Source organism: Vipera berus (assembly GCF_964194415.1).
Source record: "Vipera berus genome assembly, chromosome: 1".
NCBI lineage: Eukaryota > Metazoa > Chordata > Lepidosauria > Squamata > Viperidae > Vipera > Vipera berus.
The window spans coordinates 243,555,568-243,569,461 of record NC_138202.1 but is presented as its reverse complement, the minus strand read 5'-3'; the positions used below and the strand labels follow the sequence as shown (position 1 = coordinate 243,569,461).

Sequence of the window (13,894 nt, the reverse complement as noted above, 5' to 3'; positions counted from 1 at the left end):
CGCTTCTCACCTTAACAGCGGGCGCCTGGCGAGGGAGGCCGGCAGGGCTCTGGCAGAGGCTTTCCAGAGCACCCTTCAGGCCCAGCGCGGCGGCGGCGCCCACTTCGGCGATGAGGTTGTGCCCGCAGGCGTGCCCGATGGCGGGCAGGGCGTCGTATTCGCACAGGAAGCCCAGCCGAAGCAGAGGCGGCGGTGGCTGTGGGGGAGCCTGGCTGGCTTCGGCGGGAAAGCAGGACGCCCCGTCCCACTTCCAGTCCGCCCGGAAGGCCGTTTCTAGCTTGTAGCTGCGCTGCACCGACCAAGCGCCCGAAGCGGAGGAGACGGGCAGGCCGCCGAAGAAGCGCGTCAGGGCGGCGTGAGCCTGGTGCTCCTCGTAAGCCAGCTCCGGGTGGCTCCAGATCTCCCGGCTTAGCTCGCCCAGGCGCTCCGAGGACTCGTCGATGCACTCAGCCGCCCACCGCTTCCATTCGTCCAAGCGCATCTCCGAGGCGGACGATGCCTCCACCGCTTCATTGGGTCTCATTGCAATGGTCGGACAAAAGAATGGAAGGACCGGAGAAAATAGAAGGGAACAGGTGCTGTTCTCAGCTTTCCGAGGAGAGAAGGGGGGAAAAATAATGCTGAATAAAAAAAAATATATACCTAACGAAGAACTAGAGCCCGCGAAACTCGCCGGCCGGTCTGAAGTTCATGTTGCCCGAGAGGCAGCTTATATCCCTTCGTTTATTTCGCAAGTCATTCCCTGGAGCCTGCTGGGAATAGTAGTTCTTTTTTTAAAAAAAAATTTTTTTAATACAGTACAAGTATTTCTGAACTGGATTTCTGCCAGGATTGCACCACCGTGGCGCTGAAGTACGAAACTGTAAACAATGTAAAAGAAAACATGATGTAAGTTTCTAAAAGCGATGGATCGCAATGTTATTTCTTTTAATCTATCTACCGTATATGGATGCATTCTCAACTAGACTTGAAGTTGTCAACATTGTCTATGTATGTATGCTTCAAATGCAAGGCATAATTCGAAAACGCATTTCTGAGCCACAGCTTGATCCATTTTACCTTTGTTTTCTTAGAAATTTAAGCTACTTCTAATTTTATAAAGTAACTTAAGAACACGTAACGAAAATATTTATATTTTTTTATTTTTTTTTATTTTAATTCCATTTATATCCCGCCCTTCTCTGAAGACTCAGGGCGGCTTACAAGCTTAGCAGTAGCCTTCATTCTATGTATATGCCTGATTATTAGGGCTTTCACACACACCCCAAGCAGCATTATTACAAAGTCTGAATCTGATCTGTTCCTTGGAACAGATCAGATTCATCTGACAAATATTGCAGATATTTTTATGCCGCACATTCCACCGGACAAACATCTGTATTTTTGTACCCTGGGTGTGTAAAATCCTGTAACTTTCAATTGGTTTACACAAGAATACCATCTGTTGGGGGGTAACATAAGGACCCATTATATCATGTTTAACGCAGCTTAACAACGTGCGAATTGCTGATAAGACTCCGCAGGAGTACACAACCCACCGCCCTTCTTCAGTTGGGGGCGAGGCCAGGGCTTTCATGTGATTTTTCCCGACAGAACTACAAGTCCCATCACCCCTTGGGGGAGGGCGGGCTCGTGACGTCTCGTTTGTTGCTAGCGTGCGTTAACCGTTAACGGTTCTGTTCTGCGGTCGAAACGCTTTTGCCGCCACTGCTTTAGGCTCGCGTCGGCTGAGTTGGTGTCTTCCCCTCACACTCATTCGACTTTGGCACCGGGGAGGATGAGCCGCCGAAGAATGGCAGGCGGCGGGGTTGAAGTCCACGAGTCATAAAAGAGCCGAGGTTGCCGACCCCTGGGATAGGGCAAAAGTCGCGGTTTACTTGAGAAGCAGGAAGGGAGAAGCCGGCGGAGCAACGTAGTCGCAGATTAGACTGCATTGCGCAGACGGGCCGATAGCGCTGCGGGATCTCGGTGGGGGGAAAGCTCTCCGCGCGCAGGCGCATTTGGCTTTCTACCCCTCGCTCGTCCGGGATAAGAGTGGCGGTTTGAGCCGAGGGACAGGTTCTTCTGGTGTAGGTGCGAATCTCGTCCGGTTTTTCATAGCTTTAGTCCTGTCTCTCCCACAGAGAACTTGCGTCCTAGAAAGACTGAAACGAAAAATCTAATGTTTCAGGGTATTTTGGTATTGCCATCCATCGCTAAAAACCAGCTGTGCTTGATGCCCGCCTAATTTTGTGCTGACCGACAGCGCCGCTGCTTATAATTAGCTTCATTCATTAGCCTTGGTGGAGCAGTGGGCTAATGCCTCCTTACGTAACACCAGCTGCCTGCAATGAGTGCAGGTTCGCATCCCACCAGGCTCAAGGTTGACTCAGCCTTCCATCCTTCCGAGGTAGGTAAAAACGAGGACCCAGATTGTTGGGGGCAATAAGCTGACTTTGTAATAATGCCGCTTGGGGTGTGTGTGTGAAAGCCCTAATAAGCAGGCATATACATAGAATGAAGGCTACTGCTAAGCTTGTAAGCCGCCCTGAGTCTTCGGAGAAGGGCGAGATATAAATGGAATTAAAATAAATAAAAAAATAAATCTAATATTCTATCAGACCAAGCAATTCAGAATCACAGAATTGGAAGGGCCCTTGGAAATCTTTTAGTCCCAACCCCTTGCCAGAGCAGGAATCATTCCCAACAAATGGCAATCTGACCTTCGTTGAAACTTTCACTGATAGAGAGCATCCACCACTTCAGGAGGCAGGTTCTACACTACTTGAAATTCCTCACATTAAGGAAATTCCTCCATAAAAGTTTGGATCTCATTCTGTAAAGATTGGTTCTTGTTTTGCCCTTATAGGCATAATAAATTCATCCCTTCTTTTCCTGTGACAGCCCTTAAAGTATTGTTAGTCTGCTATCATTTTTTTAAAAAAAATTTTTAAATTTTAATCCCATTTATATCCCACTCTTCTCCGAAGACTCAGGGCGGCTTACAATTTAAGCACAAACCAATGTGCTTAGCAATAGCCTTCATTCTATGTATATGCCTGCTTATTAGGGCTCCCCCCAAGCGCCATTATTACAAAGTCAGCTTATTGCCCCCAACAATCTGGGTCCTCATGACTCTGCATAGGGGAAGTTTTAGGCTAAACATGCCCAGTTCTCTTCTCTGTACTCTTTCCAGGTCTTCAGCATCGTTCTTGTATTGTGCTGACCAGAATTGGACATAAAATTTGTGGTGTGGCCTGACCAATGCAACATAGAGTGGAAATACTACTTAACGTAGTCAGAACACTGTACAACTTTTGATACATCCCAAGATTGCATTTGATCTTTTGGCAACTGCACTGGACAATGGATCATATTCTTCTAGCAAATACTTAGGGCCAAGCCACATACTACCAATCTTGTACTTGTGTATATGATTATTCTTACCTAAAGTCAGAATCCAATATTTCTCCTCATTGAAGTGCATTGTATTAGAAAGATCCAAATATTGAAATCTGTCAATTTGTTTGAAACCTGATACTGTCTAGCAATTAAAAATTAAAAAGTGATTGATTTCATGTTAAGTTTAACTTCAGAAGTACTAATTATTGTGTTATTTATTGACAGGGTTTACCTATCTGGCAGAAGAAGAAAATGGGAATGAGAAACAACTGGGGTACGAAAGATCAGTGAAAGCATAGGTAATGTGTATATAAATGAGGTGATGAGAAAGTGACTACAGTTATCACTGCAATATTATACATAAGGAAGCGGAGGAAATATATTAAGTTTTAATCAGAGAAATTGCACTGTGGGATCTTTTGCTCTCTCTAGCCTTGGCTGTTTTCTTGCAGATGTTTCATTTTCCAGCTAAGTAACATTGTCAGTACATGTTTATAGCAATGTTTCTTTCTTGCATTCTCTTTCCCAGGCTGCGAATAAGTTAGCAAAAGTTATGAACCATAAGAATCCATAAGCACTGACCCAGGTGTCAGAAGAAAATAAAAGGAACAACGAACTGCAGAGTGAGTCAAAAACTGAATATAACATATGCACTGATAACTAAATATGAGGAAAAGATTGATAAAATTAAGCTGTAAATATCTCAGGATAGTAAGAAATTACTCCATCGTTGTTGAAAAAGAGACTTACATGAATGCTTCACGTATCCACAAACTTGGTTGACATTGCAATTCTTCAGCTTAATATACCTTGTATTCTTGAAAATCATTAAAGATCTTTCCCCAATCTAGTATCCCTTCAGTACCAGGTTACCAGTGTTCATGAGGCAAGGAATAATGAGAAGTTAACACATCTAAAGAGGCACCATCTCACCTGTTTCTAGTCTCTTACTTTCGCTATACTACCCAAGTGAACTAAAACAAGATATTTAATTGTGTTTGAAGTAAGAGATTACTATTAGAACAACCTCTGTAAGCAAGATTTTATAATGCATTAAAACATTAATCTTGATTGTGTTTCATCCACTTCCTTTTCCAGCAAATTTGAACAGATTAAGCATGATCCAATGGCTTGAATTAAAAGTTTACTGTTAGAACAACCTGTGTAAGCAAGATTTTATAACGTGTTAAGTATTAATCTTGATTGTGTTTCATCTACTTATTCAGCAAATTCCAACAGCTTAAGCATGATCCATTGTCCAAATAGAAGATAGCCAGAATCAAATCAAACTACAAATGATTCTGGAGAGTGGGTTTAGAAGAGTTTTGCTCCCAGATCCAAGCTGTTAGTGAAACAGAAATGAGTGGTGATTTTCCTGTTAAGATTTGTCCTTCTGTTTTTGGGAGAGAAATAGACATGTTTAAATTGCTGACTTTCTTTCTACTTTAGGAAGTTACAATTGGGGATGTTATCTCTTCATCCTTCTGTCACTAGAATTTTGATCTTTAGCAGCAAGTTATTGTCAAGCCCTTCGGGCTCGACATCACAGAGGGGACCAGGGGAGCACAAACGGCAGTACCCGCCCTGCACAGGAGGCCCAGCCACGCCCGAACTCACCAGCTGTCCGGCGGCCTGCACAGGAGGCCCAGCCACGCCCGAACTCACCAGCTGTCCGGCGGGCGAACGCCGAACCTGTAGCCGCGCCAGCAGCTGAGAGGCGGCCGGAATTGACTATGAGCAGCCAAAAGGAGCCCGCGCCGGCACGACCAGTTGAGAGGGAGCCCGTGCCGGCGCGAACAGCTGAGAGGTGGCCGGAATCGACCACGCGCAGCCGCAGGGAGCCCGCGCCGGCACGAACAGCTGGGAGGCGGCCAGAGATGACTGTTGGCGGTCGCGCGGCTCGATCGGCTGGGGGGCGGCCAGGAACACCTGCGGCTAGGGACAACTGCCGGCGGGCGTACGGGCCTTACAGGACTTCACAGCGATCAGCTGTGAGGCGGCTGGGATCGATCGTCGGCGACCGCATGGGGCTTACGGAGCCTCAGCCGCCTCCAATGGCGGTAGTGCAGGGCGCTCTACAGCTGCGCTCAGACGGCGGGGCTTGCCAAGGGGCTGCGGGAATAGCACGGGACGTTGAGATGGTGGAGGGGAGCACAACGGGGACCTTGGGTTATGGGGGAGGGGGGTGCTGGGCTTATACCTTCCTTCGGGTTGTATGGTCCTCGACAGCAGGGGAAGAGGCAGGGCGTGGGGCGACGGGGTAGGGGCGGGGTATTTACGCAGCTCAGGCGGATGCTGTCCTGTGCGGGGAGAGGGTGGGGTTATGGGTGGGGCTGTTGCCCAATTACCGGCAGAGTGTAAAAGGCGCGTTGGGGGTGAGTAACTCCCAACGCTGACTTTGCAATTGCTTGGATATCCTGCTAGTAAAGGTACTCTCGCAGTCAACCGTACTACGTCGTTGTTTTTGCTTGCTTGTGTTTCCCGGCGTAGACGAGGATTTGACAGTTATCTTTGAATACATCAAAAATAGATTATAGTTCTTATACAAATCCAGTTCTTTTGTATTATTCTATTGCGAAATAAACAGTGGTAAAGATAGGTTAATTCAGTTTTAGTAAAATGTTATTTTAATGTGACAAAGCATTAAAACAATGAAATATCCGTATAATACTGTTTTAAAATATTTAATACTTTTCAGACTACTAAAACAACTCAGAAGAAATTTGATTGTATAAAAAAGTAAATTTTTATTCTGTAAAAACGTTATCATACAAAATTTGGTAGTACATATCAAATCAATTTTGAATGCAACTGACATTTGTATTGTTTAACAATATATAGGTATCAGAAGCTAGAAGATACCATTTTATTGTAATGAACAAAATAAGGAACAATTCCATTCACAAATGGTGGTGGAAACAGAATGTATTTTGATATATTTTTGTTTCATTCTGAATATGGTCAATTTTTGTGATTCTGAACACTGTAAACAAACTTCATCCTTTAATACAGGGGTCCCAACCCCTGGTCTGCGGCCTGGTACCAGGCTGAGGCCCGGCTGGAACCGGGCCACTCAAGCGGAGGGCAAGCATGCAAAGCTCCATTTTTGTAAGGGGTGAGCGAAACCATCCCCTCCGCCTCCACTATTGCTGGTCCACGAAGCCAAAAAGGTTGGGGAATGTTACGTTAATAAATCTGTTTGAATGTTAAGTTAATAAAACAATAATACTGAAAATAAACAACACTGTATATTTGCCCTTTTTTCAAGAAACTGTTCTTGGATGATTAAGACTTACAGTAATCTTGGCATTGTGGTTTTTATATGCCTAATGGATAATATTTGTTGCATTAAAACAAGTTAGTCTAAATAGTATGAATCCCTAATATTTCTTTGCAATTTTAAAATAGTCACTGATTTCAGCATGAGCAATCTTCAGCAGCATATGATCAGATTTGCACGAACACAGTAGGAATTTTTCTTTGGGGTTTGGGGAAAAATCCATTATAAGTGGATAAAACCATACTTTCAGAAAGTTTTAAAAAACAAAGTTTGCATAAGAGCACAGTTGAAATTCTTATTTAAAGTTCAAGATGAGATCTACTGAATTAAAAGGGAAAATGTCTGGAAATGCTGTTAGATTAAAGATTCATGTTTGAGTGTTCCATGGTTATCTTAATTTTTTCTTATATATCTGCAGTGCTGCTACTGCAGCGAACTTTACAGAGCAGATTCTAAGAATATTCCCAGAATTTCCCAGGTATATCTATTCAAAAACCTTTAACCAAATAGACAAAGATGAGATGCCATGTTTATTGGACAAACATGAAATAATCATGATGACACCTTAATCACTAGATCAAATTGGCTCTTGCTATCCTGGCTTTAAAATATTTTTTTTTAATTGTTAAGATAAAAATAGAGCATGTTGGCTTTTTTGCAATGGGTTTTGCAATATTTCCCCCCAATAATGGTAACTATGGTGGAGCTCACTGGAGTGGAAATAAGTAGACACATACAGGAACAGGACATGGATGATCTGGGAGGGGAGAGAATGTGAGAAAGAGTATTTGCCCTGAATCCAGGAGGTAAATGAGGCAAGTGTTCAAAATTGGGGAAAGCAGTCTGGCAAGGCTGTATACTGTCGCCCTGCCTATTTAACTTATATGCAGAGCGCATCATGAGAAAGGCAGGGCTAGATGAATCAAAAGTTGGAATTAAGATTACCGGGAGAAATATCAACAACCTAAGATATGCAGATGATACCACTCTAATGGCAGAAAGTGAAGAGGAACTAAAGAGGCACCTGGGAAAGATAACATCCCTGCCGAAATTCTGAAGTGCTGCAAAGAGAACATCCTCACCAAACTGCATGAAATCTTCTGTCTTTGTTGGAGGGAAGGTGGAGTACCACAGGACATGAAGGATGCAAATATCGTCACACTGTATAAGAACAAAGGCGACAAGGGTGACTGTAACAACTACGGGGCATCTCTCTTCTCAGTGTTGTAGGGAAGCTGCTTGCCTGTGTCCTACTGAAGAGCCTCCAGGTGCTTGCAGAGAGAGTACCCAGAATCACAGTGTGGATTCCGAGCCAACAGGTCCACTACTGACATGGTATTTTCCCTTAGACAGTTGCAGGAGAAATGCAGGGAACAAAGACAGCCACTTTTCGTAGCTTTCATAGATTTTATGAAGGCTTTTGACTTGGTTATTATTATTATTATTATTATTTATTACATTTATATACCGCCCTTTCCCTGAGGACTCAGGGCGGTTTACAGGGAATTAAAAACCAAAAATACAAAAGTTAAAACCAGTTTAAAAAAGATTAAATTTAACCCTGTGCAACTAAAACCCCAATTAAAATAAATTAATCCTCAGCCTGGGCTAGAGAGCTCAAAGAGCCAGGTCTTCAGGCCCCGGCGGAATGAACGGAGGTCGGGTGAGGTCCTCAGCTTCACTGGCAGCTGGTTCCAGAGGGCAGGCGCCCCCACTGAGAAGGCCCTATCCCTGGGCGTTACCCGCCGGCAATCTCTTACCGGTGGGACCCTGAGCAGACCCTCCCTGTGGGAGCGCACTGGACGAAGGGCACTTGATGCTGGCAGCAGGTGTTCCCTCAAGTACCCCGGACCCAAGCCATGTAGGGCTTTATAGGTAATGACCAGCACCTTGAATTTCACCCGGAGGGCAACCGGAAGCCAATGCAGCTCACGGAGTAGAGGTGTTACATGGGAGTATCGGGAGACCCCCATTACAACTCGCGCGGCCACATTCTGCACCAGTTGAAGCCTCCGAGTGGTCCTCAAGGGCAGCCCCATGTAGAGAGCGTTGCAGTAGTCCAAACGGGAGGTCACGAGCGCATGAGTAACTGTGCATAGGGCATCTCGGACCAGATAGGGACGCAACTGGCGCACCAGGCGAACCTGGGCAAAAGCCCCCCTGGTCACGGCTCCTATGTGGTCTTCAAAATTGAGTCGTGAATCCAGGAGGACGCCCAAGTTGCAAGCCCTATCAACGGGGGGTAACACCTCACCCCCCCATCGTTAGAGATGGAATAGTCTGGTTGACCCGAGATGCCGATATGCACAGCCACTCAGTCTTGGCGGGATTGAGACGAAGCCTGTTTCTCCCCATCCAGACCTGGACCGCCTCCAGGCACCGGGACATCACGGCGAGGGCATCACTGGGTTGGTTCGGGGTGGAAAGAAAAAGTTGGGTATCATCAGCGTACTGATGATACCCCACCCCAAAACCACGAATGATCTCACCCAGCGGCTTCATATAGATGTTGAACAGGAGGGGCGAGAGAACCGACCCCTGAGGGACTCCACAAATGAGAGGCCTCGGGGCGGATCTCTGCCCTCCCGCCAACACCGACTGCGAGCGGCCCAGGAGATAGGAGGAGAACCACCATAAAACGGTGCCTCCCACTCCCAACCCCCTGAGACGCCGCAGCAGGATACCATGGTATCGAAAGCCGCTGAGAGATCTAATAGGACCAGGACAGAGGAGCAACCCCTGTCCCTAGCCCTCCAGAGATCATTCACCAGCGCGACCAATGCCGTCTCCGTGCTGTGTCCGGACCTGAAACCCGATTGGTACGGGTCCAGATAATCAGTTTCCTCCAGGAACAGAGGAAGCTGATGCGCCACCAAACTCTCAACAACCTTCGCCAAGAAGCGAAGGTTGGAGACTGGACGATAGTTATTTAAAACAGCCGGGTCCAAGGCAGGCTTCTTGAGGAGGGGTCTCACCACCGCCTCCTTCAAGGCGGCAGGAAAGACACCCTCCTTCAAAGAAGCAGTTATTACTGCATGGAACCAGCCTCATGTCCCCTCCCGGGCCGCATAAGCTAGCCAGGAGGGGCACGGATCCAACAAACAGGTGGTGGTGCTCAGCCTCCCCATGATCCTGTCCACATCATCAGGGGAAACAGGGTCGAACTCAGTCCAGATAACATGCTCAAGACCGCCCGATTCCTCCACATCAGACTCTGCCCAGTCAGAGTCCAGACCGGTCCGGATCTGAGCGATTTTGTCCGCCAGATGATGACTAAACTCCTCGGCTCGTCCCCGCAAGGGATCCTCCCTCACCTCCTGGTTAAGGAGGGAGCGAGTTACCCTAAACAGGGCGGCCGGGCGATTATCTGCGGACGCGATAAGGGCAGCAAAGTAGTTAGACTTCGCCGTCCTTATCGCTGCAAGATAAGACCTTATAAAGGTTCTTAACTGCAATCGGTCAGATTCGGATCGGCTGGACCTCCAACCGCTCTCTAGACCTCGTCTCCGACGCTTCATCTCCCGGAGCTCCACAGAGAACCATGGGGCCCAACGGGATCTGCGCCGGGTCAGAGGTCGCAAGGGTACAACGCAGTCAAGTGCCCCGGCGGCCGCCGTTTCCCAGGCATCCACCAGAGCATCGAGCATTGGTTAGTAGGGACAGCCTTTATAAAATTCTCCCCAAGATTGGATGTCCACCTCAGCTCCTCAACATCATCAGATCCTTTCACGAGGAAATGAAGGGCACTGTAGTTTTTGATGGCTTAACATCAGATTCCTTTGACATTCGAAGTGGAGTGAAGCAGGGCTGCGTTGTCGCACCAACTTTATTCGGGATCCTTTTTTGCTGTCATGCTGAAGCACACGTTTGGAACTGCAACAGAGGGTATTTATCTCCGGACCAGATCAGACAGAACACTCTTTAATCTCTAGATTGAGAGCAAAGTCTAAAGTCCAGCTGAAATGCCTATGGGATTTCTTCTTCGCTGATGATGCTGCCGTTACTGCTCACTCTGCCGAAGACCTTCAACAACTTATGGACTGTTTTAGCAAGGCCTGCCAAGACTTTGGACTAACAATCAGCCTGAAAAAAACACAAGTCATGGTTCAGGACATGGATTCACCTCCCTGTATTACAATCTCTGCACAAGAACTGGAGGTCGTCCATGACTGTGTACCTCGGCTCAACCATCTCCAACACTCTCTCTCTAGATACTGAGCTGAATAAACGTATTGATAAAGTGGCCACCACATTTTCCAGACTTACAAAGAGAGTATGGCTTAATAAGAAGCTGACAGAACATACAAAGATCCAGGTCTATAGAGCCTGCGTCCTGAGCACACTCTTGTATTGCAGTGAGTCTTGGACCCTTTACGCAAGGCAGGAGAGAAAGTTAAACACCTTTCATATGCACTGTCTCCAACGTATTCTTGGCATCACCTGGCATGACAAAGTTCCAAATAGCGCAGTCCTGGAATGTGCTGGAATTTCTAGCATGCATACACTATTGAAACAGCGATCTCTACGCTGGCTTGGGCATGTCGTGAGAATCGCTGATGGTCGGATTCCGAAAGATCTGTATGGAGAACTAGTGCAGGGAAAGCGCCCCAGAGGGAGACCAGAGTTGCGATATAAGGATATTTGCAAGAGGGATCTAAAGGCCTTGGGAATGGACATTAACAGCTGGAAAACCTTGACCTCTGATCGCTCAGCTTGGAGGCTAAAGACGCAGCATGGCCTTCTCCAATTCGAAGGGACACTTGTGCGGCAGGCTGAGGCAAAGAGGCAGTTCCAGAACCAGCGAAATCTGGGGGCTGGACAGGGGCAGATTGTATCTGCCCTCAGTGTGGAAGGGACTGCCACTCTCGAATTGGCCTTTTTAGCCACACCAGATGCTGCTTTAGGACCTCTTTCCAGAGCACGATACCATAGTCTCTCGAGACTGAAGGATGCCAATGAGCACTCTAATGGCAGAAAGTGAAGAGGAACTAAAGAGCCTCTTGTTCCGGGTGAAGAAAGAGTGCAAAGGTTGGCTTGAAACTCAACATTAAGAAAACCAAGATCATGGCATCCGGCCCTCTCAATTCCTGGCAAATAGATGGGGAAGAAATGGAGGTAGTGACAGATTTTATTTTCCTGGACTGCAGATGGGGACTGTAGCCAGGAAATTAAAAGACGCTTGCTCCTGGGGAGGAAAGCTATGGCAACTCTAGACAGCATACTAAAAAGCAGAGACATCACCCTGCCAACAAAAGTGCGTATAGTCAAGGCCATGATTTTCCCAGTTGCAATGTATGGCTGTGAAAGTTGGACCATAACAAAGGCTGAGTGCCAAAGAATTGAGGCCTTTGAACTATGGTGCTGGAGAAGACTCCTGCGAGTCCCTTGGACTGCAAGGAGATCAAACTGGTCAGTCCTAGAGGAGATTAACCCTGACTGCTCTTTAGAAGGCCAGTTCTTGAAGTTGAAACTCAAATACTTTGGCCACCTAATGAGAAGGAAGGACTCACTGGAGAAGAGCCTAATGCTGGGAAAGGTTGAGGGCAGGAGAAGAAGAAGACGACAGAGAATGAGTAGGCTGGATGGAGTCACTGAAGCAGTAGTTGTGAGCTTAAATGGACTCCAGAAGATGGTAGAGGACAGGAAGGCCTGGAGGAACGTTGTCCATGGGGTCGCAGTGGGTCGGACACGACTTCGCAACTAACAACAACCACTAGGACTCCCAAGATCCCTCTCACAGTTGCTACTATTGAGCAAGGTACCACCTATACTATACCTGTGCATTTTGGTTTTTTTGCCTAAATGTAGAAGCTTACTTTTTTCACTACTGAATTTCATTTTATTAGATAGCACCCAATGTTTAAGTCTGTCCAGATCCTCCTGTATCATAAGCCTACCTTCTGGAATGTTGGCTATTCCTGCCAGCTTGGTGTCGTCTGCAAATTTGATGAGTTTGCCATCTATCCCCTCATCCAAATAGTTGATGAAGATGTTGAAGAGCACTGGGCCCAGAACAGAGCCCTGGGGTACCCTACTACACACTTCCCTCCATGTATTTTATTTATTTTATTTATTTTAATTCCATTTATATCCCGCCCTTCTCCGAAGACTCAGGGCGGCTTACAAGCTTAGCAGTAGCCTTCATTCTATGTATATGCCTGCTTATTAGGGCTTTCACACACACCCCAAGCGGCATTATTACAAAGTCAGCTTAATTGCCCCCAACAAACTGTAGATGCAGTTCTATTGAGGACCACACACTGAGTACGGCCTGTCAGCCAGCTACGAATCCATCTGGTGGTGATGCTGTCTAACCCACATTTTTCTATCTTATCAAGTAGTAGGTTGTGGTCTACTTATCAAATGCCTTACTGAAGTCCAAGTAAATTATATCCACAGCATTCCTCTGGTCCACTAATTTTGTCATCTGGTCAAAGAATGCAATAAGATTTGTCTGACATGATCTGTATTTGACAAACCCATGTTTTTTTGATTACCTTCATTTCTGTCAGTTCTGTTGGTTGCTTCAAATGGCCCAAAACAGGCAGGAAGTAATAAATTATCTTTTGAATTGATCAAAAGACAAGGTTTTTTTTTTATGGAACTCAAAATATTATGTGTTCTCAGAGTTGCTATAGCTCCCGGAGTCCTAACTCTCCTGTCTCTAATTCTGCACAAAATAAAAACAAAGGTATACTTAGAAAAATGAGGTAAGAATTTAAAGATCAAAAGCTTAAATGAATATAGCTGTAAATATAAGCAACCCTGGAGCAAGAATGAGACTTTGTTAATTAGGAATGTCATGACTTTTTTTTTGCAAGTGAGGCTATCTAGGCAGCCTGAGGCACTTTACTTGAAGATTTTCAAAGAAAAAAATGTGAGTTCAATATTATTTAGACAGTTTACACAGTTTCACATATGTTAAACATTGCTAATTTCCCCTTGTTGTGATTCTTAGCACTCACCAAAATATGCTCCAGAAGATAGGGTGTATATATATGTATTGTTGGAACAATATTTGAGAGTGTTACAGGACAAAGTTTCATAAAACACTTCCACTGAAAGCTTCGGCAAATGAAAAAATCCAGCACTTAAAGAAAGGATGCCATGCATTCTCATTATTAGCATTAGCATTAAATTCTCCCACATTATGTAAACATATCGGGCAGTGAGGGATCTCTGTATTTTCGGTTTGGGGCAAGTTCATCAGTGTCTTCCCATGTGTTGTTTAAA

At 45.9% G+C, this 13,894-nt stretch overlaps 1 protein-coding gene and 1 long non-coding RNA gene across 6 annotated transcripts in view; one reads left to right on the top strand and one right to left on the bottom strand.

The window, feature by feature from the left end:
* The window catches only part of PM20D2 (peptidase M20 domain containing 2), a 41,183-nt gene extending 40,435 nt beyond the window's left edge, over positions 1-748 (bottom strand). For all 4 annotated transcript variants that reach the window (XM_081328681.1, XM_081328679.1, XM_081328680.1 and 1 more), the window contains exon 1: positions 11-748. In XM_081328681.1, coding sequence (XP_081184807.1) covers positions 11-523 — 513 coding nt within the window. In that variant the 5' untranslated portion in view covers positions 524-748. The remainder of the gene's footprint in view (positions 1-10) is intronic.
* On the top strand, positions 484-5,617 carry LOC308668682. 2 transcript variants are annotated; one of them, XR_014026572.1, is made up of 4 exons: positions 484-575; positions 799-888; positions 3,607-3,680; positions 3,911-5,617. It is a non-coding gene; the product is annotated as an uncharacterized lncRNA (long non-coding RNA). The 2 variants fall into 2 exon arrangements; XR_014026573.1 differs by lacking the exons at positions 484-575; positions 799-888 and adding an exon at positions 1,716-2,073.
* The last annotated feature ends 8,277 nt before the right edge of the window (positions 5,618-13,894 follow it).